Raw genomic sequence first — 12,399 nt, 5'->3', positions numbered from 1 at the left:
GCCGGTCCAAACGCCCGACCCTCAGGTGCTCCAAGTCTCTTCAAATAATGATGAGCACCAAATGACTCACTGTTTTCTCCTCGAACCACACTACCCCCGTAAGCCCCCATACCACCACCATCCAACCAACCAACCATCCTCATCCTCACATCACCTCACCCCCCTCTTCAGCATCACTCCCTGTGCGTCATCGCAACCAGTCACTGTCTACCCAGCAGGACATTTCATTCACAAATGCTTCATTAGCGACTGTCACTCAACTGAAGTAAAGTTTGCTCATTTCAGTGTCCGCATCCGCGAGGCTTTTTTTACGCACAGACACTATAAAGAAGCTTTCTCCCTTAATTTCTGGGATGTGCCCTGATAACACTGCGCTATAACTTAAATTAAATGGCCATTTCCTCAGCTGGAATTACCCTTGCATGCTTTAAAAGAACTCCTAAATGACAAAAAAATGTCTGGTCATTTGATAAATTTTGCTACACTTTTCTTTCTCCTTTTCGTACTGAGTGTTGCTGAGTGAAGTTTGTAAAGCACATGTATTTGGCCCTTTAATTCTTTAAGAGCTGGTGGTAGCACACAAAAGGTTCTTCTCTACTGTTCCCCATTATTTTGTCATTATTTGAATAAGAATTCAAACATGCAGGTAGCTATTTTATAGTTATCAAAGCAACAGTTCACTCTCAAAGTCAAAAATGCATATTTTTCCTCTTACCTTTAGGGCTATTCATCCATCTAGATTGTTTTGGTGTAAGCTGCAAAGTGTTGGAGATATCAGCCATAGAGATGTCTGTCTTCTCTCTAATATAATAAAAAATCATGACCTGATTACTCAAGATAATCCACAGACCTTGTTGTGAGCAGTTTCACATAGAAACAATTTTCTTTCTAGTGTATTTATATTTGAGAGAAGGCAGACATCTCAACGGCCAATATCTCCAACACTCTGCAAATCACTCCCAAACAATCTCGATTGATAAACAGCACAAAAATATAGTGCCTTTCATTTTCAGGTGAACTGTCTCTTCAAGCTACATCCTTCTTGCCAGCCTTAGCCGAACATTTTGATATCCAACAGGAACAATAATGTATATACAATAATGATTTTTCTGGTAAGTGTTACCCCTTTCCCTTCATTTCAATAACACTGATTTCTAAACATCTGAATGCAGCGTGATTTATGTCTACATCCCTGTTAATGATAAAGTTACCCCCATTATCCCTTTTCTCGTCTTCCCTTGTACTTGTACACCTGGTATTGGTATTGGTACCTAATAAGTACTTTATCTATACCACCTATATACAAAATAATCACACTGTTTTGCTGGCTCTAATTAAAAGCATTATTTCATTAGCAGAACCAAAAACTACTGCACATTTAAACCTATGGTTTAATGCCAGAGATGATTATTCTTTGTACTATAAGGTATTATACAGTTCTTATATACTTTTTATGTTAAGTGTCTTTGTTTTTATTACAGAATTAATAACTAAAGCTCACATATAACACATCATATATAGCTTGTAGAATTTCCCGGTCTATCTGTTGCACAACTCAGTCAATACGCATTTATTATTGCCTGCGGCATAACAGTCAATTGCAATTTATCTGACATTACAATATCACCTGGGACATTATTATTCCACGCCTGTGCTTGCACTTTTTTTTTTTCAATTAAGCTATGATGAAGAGACGAAGCAGAAACAGGCGCACTAACACACCCACCAGCACACATGAATAGATACACAACATTGATTTTTTTCCTTTTTTTCGGGACGGATATGTTTCTTCCCACTGTGAACAAATCCTCGGTTTAGCCAGTTGGTGCTTACTTTGTTTTCCAGTTGGGTCCAGATATAAAGGCATTATCTGGAGCTGCTGCTGGCTCACAGCGAGGACATTTGAGCGTTTACAGTTCAGCTTCTCTGCTCAATCAATGAAGGGACTTTCATCGTTCGATGCTCTGCGTCTTTTTGCTATACCTGTTGTTACATCCTGGGGACAAATCTACTTTGTCATGTCAAGAGCCAAATCACAAGAACACCACTGAACTCTCTAAAAGTACAATCACTTCAGCAAAAGGCCCAGAGTAACATGAATAGAGATTTATGTTTTTGTGTGCATGATAAATTGAGTGTTTTATAACAGCGGATGTCACAAAAGGATTGCTGTTAAAATTGAAAACAATTTTCAGTGCAATTTAGGTTACAATTATCATAACATTTTGCCTCATTATTGTACATTCATGACTGTTTTGCACTGACACAGGCAGACTGAGTATTTACTGCAACAACAGATCAATTATTGCACAATTATGTTTGCATTAAAAACAGGCCAGTGAACCAATCATGCTGATGAAAGATTACAAACATAATGAAGCAGTGAAGTGATGCTCATATGTTTCATCCGTGCTCATTGTTTGCTGTGTATTTGCATCTTGTTAGGCTCTATCATGCTATCTAACCTGCTGGAAAAGCAATTACCTGTCTGAGCCGCCCATGCAGTGAAGCGGGCTGCTGAGTTTGAAAGATACCGAAATCAATATCTCTGCATTGGAGGAAACATTTCCTGTCATGGAGGCAGCAAACTGAGCTGAGCATCCACAACTAATGTTGGCATTTACAGTGACATTCACCTTAATTGCATATCAAGAGATTTCCTCTGCTATGGCTCTGACTTTCACAAAAATCCTAAAATAAAATTGAGTCACAGATTTCGATCACCAGAGCAGGTTAATGCAAACAGCTAACATTCTGCTGCAGGCCACTGATTTGTTTGTGTAAGCGTGAAATGGTATATAGCTCAAGAAGCAAAATGATATAAAATGCTTTCCATTTCAAAGGCGAATTCAAAGTGGAAACAGCTACCTCACGTGTCATGTTGTAATCATATCCTGGAAGCCTGAGCTGCAGTGATTGGCCTTTTTTTTCATTAGCTGATGGGGAAAAAGTTGACATTGTGAAATAAAGGTGACAGACTTCGTCATCGCTGATGAAGCTCCTCATGTAGAGCGGCCTGCACAGCAGTCAGCTCTCCACCCACACACAAACACAGCTAACCTGAAATGCATATTAAAGAGAAAAGACCATTTGACTGATCAGAAGACAGAGTTACAACATATCACTGCAACTTGCAACCACTCATTCAAGACAGATAAGTATAATATTATCACATAGGCTACTGGACAAACTGACACTTAAACCTGTTAAGAGATTAATGTATGTACCAAATTTCATGGCAATCCAGCAGTTGTTGAGAAATTTCACTTAAACTAAGGCCGTAGGTTTTTTTTGTCATATGAAAAGGGGAGTATGGGGGTCCTGATTTGAACTGATTGAATTTTGAGCATCAAACTCTCGATTTTCTGTATTCTAGTGAATTTTCATGCACAAATGTATGCCTTTTCTGCATCAATTTATGAAAGAAATGTCTTCGATTTTGTCAAAATAAAAGTCCTCTTCTGCTTTCATGTTTTTATGGTGGACACAAATGCACATGTTTAAATATTGAGGGGAACGTATCCCGCGAGTCACGCTGAAATCTACACCTGTTCTTAAAACCTCAAAGGCAAAAATCATGGAGGTGCTAGAGGAAAAGTCAAGGACGGCCAAAGAGATAAGAATTCATCATCTGGCAACCACGAATGTCTGTTCCAAAATTTTGTGCCAATCCATTCCGACCATATTGAGATATTCCACTGGATAAATGAAAACGTGGTGCTGTTGGAGACATTAGAGGAAAAGTCAGGGGATTCACCAAAGCCAGTGGGATTCATCCTCTGTCGGCCATGCAGAATTTTACAGCAGTCCATCCAACAGTTGTGTTTTTTCCTGTGAAACCTCCAATATCAGCATCATGGTTGTGCAAAAGGAAATGTCGAAGCATGGCCAAAGTCATTAGGATTCATCACCTGGGAACCATGAATGTCTTTACCAATTTTGGGCCAACAATGTTGAGATATTCCACTGGATGAGTACAAACGTTGACCTGCTGGAGGCATTAGAGGAGAAGTTGGGGGTTGCCAAATTCAGTTGGATGCATCTTCTGATGATCATACAAAATCTCACGCAATCCATTCAATAGTTATTGAGATATTTCAATCTGGACCAAAGCGACCAACTATGCTATGTACTGACGCTTGCTGCCTGTGCAGCTAAGAACGAAAAGAGTGACATTGTACTTTATCCACAGTAGGCAAGGGACACTATGAAAATTTAAGGGCATGATGATCCTGCCCAAAAAACTGAGCTTCACCATATTATCCCAGTATTTATCAAAATATGCTTAAACTTGTAAAAAAAAAATCCTAAAAGTCCAAGCTTTAAACTAGTTGCAGTGACATCATACATTTTGAAATGTAACATGCCAGTGCTAGATTAAGATTGTGTGCTTTTTTTGTGGTTGATTATTAGGTTTTTGCTGTCTTTTTTGTTGTAGGTTGCCCAGCAGTTGCATTGCGTGCTCCTGGACACGATATTCACTAGTATCGTAATAATAGTTATCATAATAATTCACCAGGGTCAACTTATTGTGAATGTTTTTTTAACAATCTGCGACCTTTAATATCCAATCCATGATCCATATCCACATTACACCTACACACATATTACTGTTCAGCATATGTTTAATACAAGAGAACAAACACAAGAAAAGCACAAATTGACTCAATGCTTTATTTCCTCCACATGTGGCATGGGGAGCCTAAAAATAAAGGAATTATACTAGTCTGTGCAAGCATGTTTCAAATTTTGAAAAGCTTGTTGCTCAGGAGCACCTGTGTACCACCCACATACCATATCTGATTATCTCTGAAACCTGGTGGGTTTAAAAGTAAAAAGGCTGCGCCACAGGGAGATTGCATGATGTTCAAGTGGTATAATGGTTCGGCCTTTTATTGGGCTCCAGTCATGGTGTTATCTACAATTGCTGTAATGAAGAAAGACCTAATTATCACAGCAGACAGAACTCCACTCTGAACAGGACTCTAATTATGGCCTAAATGCTGCTCTCTTACTGTTCAGTGTCATACCCTGGAGTTATAAGGGGGCGACTGCTGCTGTCTTCTCACCATGCAGACAAGGACACACACACACACACCCTGAGGGCTCGGCTGATGCTCTACTGTGCCGGCATTATGGTCTAGTGGCAGATTATCTATTACAGGAGCCCACTCTGCCCCCCTCTGACTGATGACAGTCTTGGCTGTCATCTAATTAATAAATCACAACTTGAGATGTCACTTAAGCAGCATTTGAATTTGTATTGGGAAGTACTTTGCACAAATATCTTTCAGGTAATCCAAAAACCCACATGTAGGCCAGCACAATGAAACAAGACAGACAGGACAAAGTAGAAATAACATGAGGTAATGTCTGGAAAAAGAACAAAAAGGGCAGCAGGTTTACTTACAGATAGATTACTCCAGCTCCATCCTGAGCCATTCATTTTGAATTTATGAATGCAGAGTAATTACAGTTTTATCCGCTTTTGTGGAATGTTTCAAGGCTGAGGAGAAATTAAAAGTCATGTTTCTAAATTCAGACTGAGCAAGGGTAAGCGGCTTGTGCAGTGACCTTCATTGTAGGTATTGAACGTCCAAGTGAGAAGACGGGTCAGATAGAGGCAAAGTATTTTGGCGTACAAAGGAGTATGCACCGGTGACGCAGTCAGACTTGGTGTCTGCTAATGAGTGCAGCCAACAAGCAGTCACACAGCACAGTGAGATATGAGTAAGAAAACTGGCATCGCTAATGAAGCAAAGGGCAAAGTTTACCCTCTGTTATTGTCAGTAACAGGAAATGTTCATGCAAAATGTTTGCACAAGAAGATCTTTCGGGAGGTATAGGCGGCTTATATGATGGTTTTCTTCCATAAACGAGAGGGGGAGAGGACATATGTGGGAGCTAAATGAACTCTTAATGTATAAACTGCAATTTGCAATACTGACGCATGATAAAGTGGTCAGTAAAAAAAAAAAGGTTATCATTTATTTAATCCCCTTTAAACTAAGATGAAACCAACTTGTATCCAGGGTAGGTTTATGGAGATTATGTTTTGCGGAGGCTGGGATATATTTGTACATTTGCATCTGAAAATTGAACAAGAAGAGAGAACATACAGCATAATGTACAATGATTCATATCACAAAGGAATATGATTATAAAACACGGATCAATGATTTTACAGTTTATATGGCTCCAGAAAGCAACAGTATGGCTTTCAACTACAACAATGTGACATGCACTCAAGGTCACTAGGCGTGCTGATGATCACTTGAGACTCGCTCTCCTCCAACATGTACTTTAAAGGCAGCATGAGTGTATTATTGATGCTGCCAGCACATCTAATAAGAATATGCATTTACTTTATTATTACAGTTCTTCAACATAGCTGTGTATTTCTGGATTATTCACTACCTGCGGGCATTTATCCTTGACTGTACCGCACATGGCTCTGCCAGAAAGCTAGAAACACAATGATCCACTGCTGTGTAGCTTCAGGGTCAGGATCTATCTGAATTCTGCCTGCAGGAGAGTCTATATTTGTCTATGCGACAGTCCAATTTTCCCACAGACCAGCAGGGGAATGTGAAAAATACAATTGGAAAAAGACAGTAGCACCGCAGCGTTAATTATTCATTTCGGGGGAATTGTTAGCAAATGTTATTTTTTTTTGTGTGTGTGTTTCGTCCATTTCGCAGTCAGTCATTCACAAGGCCAGTTTATTGCTGTGCATGACTAGAGAGATGACAACATCTGGCAGCGATAATGTGGTATGCACAAAGAGATAAAGGTGCTCCTCCGAACTTGAATATCTCAGGTTTCAAATGTTTCCATTCAAAATATAAAACTACATTTAACAATTACTAATACAGAATTGTGACATCTTTTCATTTTCATTTATTGGTTTATATAAAACAGGGAAAGTGTACAACATAGGCTATATTTTGCACCAGATATACAGTAGCATAAAGCTAATTTCTCATATATGAAATATAAACTGCACATATAACGGTAAAAAAATGATAATTCCACACAACATTAATAAATACATACACCTGTAGGACAGACTAGTGCATAAAATTTAAAATAGGCACTATCAGACCCTAATGACAAAATGATTGTCAGTCATTTTACCATTTTTAACATTAGTGTTACAGTGAGTAAAACTAATACATTTTTAAAAAATTGTTTTAGGGATGAGGGGCTAAATCATGCAATATCTTATGTTTGAAAATTATTAAAAACAAAAGACACCTGTAAATGTGTCACTACACATACAGGTCACGTGTATTGTCAGCTATTTCTGTGGATAATATTAGCTTTGCCCTGTCTTTATTTCTGGGATTGAGCCTTGGACATTTAGAAAGATGGGTAGGGTGTTTTTGGTCTTATTTAATTGTTTGTATATTGTTTGTGTGTGTACAGTACCTAGATCCAAGATGTAAGGGACTGAAGGTGGATGGGGGGAATTGCAGGTGGAGGGGAAAGAAGTGTGCTTTGTTGACTACATCCCACTTTGGCATGCACTTTGACTATTATAATGATCCCTTCCAGATTTTGTAGAAATCTCAATAAACATTCGATCACAATAAATAAATAAATAAAATGTGTCATTATTGGGGAAAGTTATCTAATCTAGTATGATGTTTAGAAATAATGTGTGATTTTAATCTAGATGGCTCTGCCAGTGCTCATATTTTCTATTTTGTCATATTTTCTATTAAAGTGTGTGAAATAGATCTGTTTGCGAAAGGGCCAACAACATTTGCATCCCGGGCTAAAAAACATCCGTCACATGAGGACTGTATCAAAAATCCGCAGGCTCAACAGAAAGCTGATCGCCAGAGAACTGGGTGTGATAATAAAGCTGGCCTGGGAGAACACCTCAGGAAATGAACATCCACACAGAGATGAATCTTGACACCGGAGAGTCACCCCTCTGCTGGCTGTGACCGGCTCATTTAAATAACACTCACGGCGCCATCTAGTGGTAAATATGGAGCAGTGCAAACAATCATCAGGGGAAAAAAAACAATAATCAAAATAAAGCAATTTTGACAACTTTGATTTTATATAATTCATTTGAACTATATTGATCTTGTGTCGCGCGCATGACGCTTTACTTTGAGTCATTTTAGTCTCTACAGTGTCCAATAATGACGCTTCGGTGTGCGCAGGCGCATTACAGACCGAGGTGAAAACACGGAAGACAAGATACCAAACAGACAACGCCTCCCTGTAATCTCTTCTCAAAAGTAGTTTTAGGAAATTATAACGGTCGTAATTTAGATTTGGTGAAGTATTTTGCTTGACTTGTGCGCTGACAGCTTATGAGTTATGAATGTGTCGATAATGCTCCAGTAGCCGAGCTGCTTCTGCCTCATTGAAACGGTGAAAACAAACCTTTAGCAGAGCTCACGAGCAGCTGATGAAGATGCCTGCTCGTAACGTGGTGTCTAACGGGATCCCCAACAGCAATGTTAAATACTCCAGGCTGGCCACCGATGATGACGGCTATATTGATTTACAGGTAAGATTGTGTATTGTTAAGGCAATCCACTGAAAGTATACAAATACATGTCGCTCAGTATGATCCATGTTAGAGGAGGAGAGGATCTTCATCTTTAGGGTCTATAGCGAAGGTAATCAGTGCCTCTCAGACATCACAATATATCTTGCTATTGTTACTTTCTATATATTTTATTTTAAAAATCAATAATCGTTGCCTTTATGGTTATAGACTGAAGGTCATAGGTCAACCGCTCTTTATAAGTTAACAGTGGTAAACGAAGCGCGTGAAATCCATGCTTAAGTACAAATTTCTTACCAGGAAATGACGTTAGTAGAAGTTAAAGTCACCTATTACAATTTTACTAAAATTAAATTTGTAATGGCAGTTCATTCACAGCTAACCACACTCAACCACACACAACATAAAAGCACATCTGTAATTATCTACAGGAAAAATCAAACATCTAAAAAATAAATACTAAAAAATACTCACTTCTAAAAAATTACCCAATAATGATAATAAATACTATGCAGAGTATAAAATGTCATTGTGCAAAAGTGCAGTGGTCAAAAACAATGGTTATTTAAGAGCATTAAAAGTCTAATGGCAGCAGGCAGGAAAGTCTTTAGGAAAGTAAATGCTCTTAATAGAAAAGCAAGCCGTCTGACTTTTGAGAATGAAAGTTTATTTCTTCTAAACATGTACACCACCTTAACATACATTACATTTGAAAAAAAACCAACAAAACAAAACAAGGTCTTTTTTTTCACAACTTGAAGGATTGAAAGAACAAAATCCAGTTTTTCCATCCCTCATATTCCTTCATTCATATGCCCATCCCCTCTTCCCTTCCTTTCCTATATTGTAGTAAGTAACTAAAATGCTCTTGGGGAATCTAGTGGAGTAAAACTCTACATTTTGTTTAGGAAACAGTGGAGAAGAAGTGAAAGTTGACAAATATGTAGAAACTCAAGTAAGGTACAGATACTCTCAAATGACACTTAAGTGCTGTAATAAAGTCTTATTACTTTTTTTTATTACATTACTGCAAGCTATCTGCATAACAGCAACTTCACTTGATTAGAGCACAATATAATGAACTTGAATGGGTACTGCAGTGATTTATTATTGCATGTCAATAACAATGGAAAAACATGTTTTAAAGGAATAGTTTGTCCACAAAATGAGCATTTGTTTATCAAAAGTCATGCATTTTCATCAAAACGTAACTTTTTAAAAAGCTTAAAAAGCTAGACTCCAATTCAAGGTAATACAACATGACTATCTGATTTAAAAAAATGCTCATTCTGTGGGGGAAGTATTCCTTTAAATAGGATGGTCAAAATCCGAGCTGCAAAGGGAGAGATTTCCTGCTTGTAAACGCCTAGTATGACTAATGCCCATGATTTCCTTCATTCTAGAGAATTTCTATGCACCAATTTGTGCATTTACTGCGTCAATTTATGGAGTAAATGTCTTTAATTTTGTAAAAATAAAGGTCCTTGCCTACTTTAATGTTTTCATTGAAGGGGTAGGGACGAATGTTCTAAATCATCATTATAATTTGATCCTTGTGTGTAAAATAGATGGTTTTCATGATGGTTTGTTAAATATTCATGACAGTAACACGACTGTTTAATGGCTCGTATTACCAGCTTGCTTTGATATAAGTATCTGTCAACCAGTCACAGACTTTCACTTTTCCAAGATATTTAAGTGCATTATGAGTCAGACTTATTTTGCCTGTCCAGTAAAGCACATGAGTGAGAAAACAGGCATTGTCATAGAAAGCCTGCTGTGTCTGAGAAAAGTGTTTTTAATTAGTTATTTCTCCTCCTCTGCAGTTCAAAAAGAGCCCACCCAAAGTCCCATACAAAGCCATCGCACTAGCCACAGTCCTCTTCTTAATCGGCTCTCTGTTAATCATCATCGGCTCCCTTCTCCTGGCTGGATACTTTGGAGTCACTGTGAGTAATTGTATTAGTAGGCACCAAGGTTTTACAGTATGAACAATATATTTACCTCTATTAAAATGAGTATTTTCTCTCTTTCAGCACTCAGACCGAACCGTTCCTGTTCTTATCATTGGGATCCTTGTCTTCCTGCCTGGAATCTACCACCTTCGGATAGCGTACTATGCATCAAAGGGCTACCGGGGCTACTCCTATGATGATATCCCTGACTTTGATGACTGACAAACACCGCAGCTTCAGCCACTGTCTTCCTGTACTCACATGTACTCCTGATAATCTGTTTGTGTTGTTTTAAATGCACATATATCTCAAAAGATAATGGAGTCTGTAAATGACCTTAATCTGAATGATTTCGCTGTTATTGTCATAGGGTTGTATTCCTATGTAGTTGCCAGCCTGCTGTTATGAAGCCAAATCAGTACCAAAATTTGTATATATATGTTTTGTGAGCTTGATAAATTAATCAAACTGTAATTTGATGGGTATCTTTTATTTGTGTAATGTTATTTGTATCTTTTAGATCATCTGTACACAGTGAGACAATAACCTCACACTGAGTTATATTAATAATTTCTATAGCACCTTTAAAAACATGTTTTACAAAGTGCTTCGACAAGCAAAGCAAAATCAGAAATGAGAGGCAATACAACAACAGAAAGCCAAGAGAACTTGGCTAGACACTAGAGCAGGGTTAGAGTATACAGTTTAAACGAGAGGACAAATAAAAACAAGATACAGGACACAAAATGTCACTATAAAATAATACAAATGAAAGACCAAAAACGACAAAAGCAATAAAACCACAAATAAAGAGTTTTTCTACTACAGAGCACATTCATCACATTTTATTCTTCTACATACTGTATTACAAACAGTATGTAGAAGAATCCAACCAATGTGGCTGCTGGTGTACCGAAACAGGACTGATAACTTTAGACAAGCCAACTCTGAAAATCCAATTATTTTTACGCCAAATCAAACCTGAATTCTATTCGGTGAGTCCACCCCTTTGTTCAATGGTAGAAAAAAAATCATAATGAATGGCTTATAATGAGCTCATTTACAGTGAAATTCCAATAAAAAATGTTTAAAGATTTCAGGCTATACACACCAGGCTGAGTGATACACCTGCATCATATTGTATTTCTCAAAAGAAAGCTAACAGATATTTAATAGAAGGCTAGTATTGTTTTGTCTGCAGTATGATCAATATACTGCACACCACAGTTGTCTTACCCTCTGGTTAATTCTTCCTCACTGTACAGAGTTGCAGTTTCTTGGAGGATTTCATGTGATTAATGCCAATCCTTTGATCTCCATATGGTGCACCTGGCCTGTGAGAGTAAACATTTGTCAAACAGGAAGTACACAAGCTATTAAGACCTGGCATTTTGTTAAACTGAGTTTGAAACCTTTTATTTAATCTTTCCCATCAACTCATTAATTTTAACATAATTGGAAAGTGTGCCAGTGAAAGAAAAGGCTACCACCTCAATTTCCTTTTGCAGGATAATGTCATACGTAGAGCACATTGCCAGGAAAGGTTGCACTTGTATAATCCTTTCCGATGCTTGGCAACCAGCTGTTAAAGTGAATATTTTCAAGGACTGTTTGTTTTTAATAAATGTGTCCTAAATCAGCTTCCAACCACAAAATGCCTGGTATTAGTCAGACCAGATAAAACACATATGAGCTTTTTTTTTTTTTAAGCTCCCTCCCTTTACATGAAGCACTCCCACTTAACACAAAAAGTCACTGAAATTTAGGCAAAATTTACAACTGAATAATCCTAGCTAATATTTTCTGTATGTTGATAACATATGCTACGGTAAAAAAACAAAAAAAAAGGAACAAACATTGATTTCAACCCTTTGTTTTCTAGTGTGGTGTTTAAATGCCTTCATAAGTATT

The 12,399-nt window shown here is 37.7% G+C and overlaps 1 protein-coding gene across 1 annotated transcript; it reads left to right on the top strand.

Moving 5' to 3' along the window:
• Positions 1-8,204: 8,204 nt before the first annotated feature.
• Positions 8,205-10,962, top strand: tmem230b (transmembrane protein 230b). The gene is made up of 3 exons (XM_042488535.1): positions 8,205-8,533; positions 10,360-10,482; positions 10,570-10,962. Exons 1-3 carry the CDS (start codon positions 8,432-8,434, stop codon positions 10,708-10,710), a joined length of 366 nt encoding a protein of 121 aa, XP_042344469.1. The 5' UTR covers positions 8,205-8,431; the 3' UTR covers positions 10,711-10,962.
• The last annotated feature ends 1,437 nt before the right edge of the window (positions 10,963-12,399 follow it).

Source organism: Plectropomus leopardus, chromosome 6, assembly GCF_008729295.1.
Source record: "Plectropomus leopardus isolate mb chromosome 6, YSFRI_Pleo_2.0, whole genome shotgun sequence".
Taxonomy (NCBI): Eukaryota; Metazoa; Chordata; class Actinopteri; order Perciformes; family Serranidae; genus Plectropomus; species Plectropomus leopardus.
The sequence above is the reverse complement of the archived record's forward strand: the minus strand, read 5'-3'. Positions and strand labels throughout refer to the sequence as shown.

Bases quoted from the DNA above. Each gene is read 5' to 3' on its own strand.
- tmem230b (XM_042488535.1), top strand. From the start codon at position 8,432: ATGAAGATGCCTGCTCGTAACGTGGTGTCTAACGGGATCCCCAACAGC. The intron at 8,534-10,359 runs GTAAGATTGTGT...CCTCCTCTGCAG, and splicing joins ACGGCTATATTGATTTACAG to TTCAAAAAGAGCCCACCCAA. The intron at 10,483-10,569 runs GTGAGTAATTGT...TCTCTCTTTCAG, and splicing joins CTGGATACTTTGGAGTCACT to CACTCAGACCGAACCGTTCC.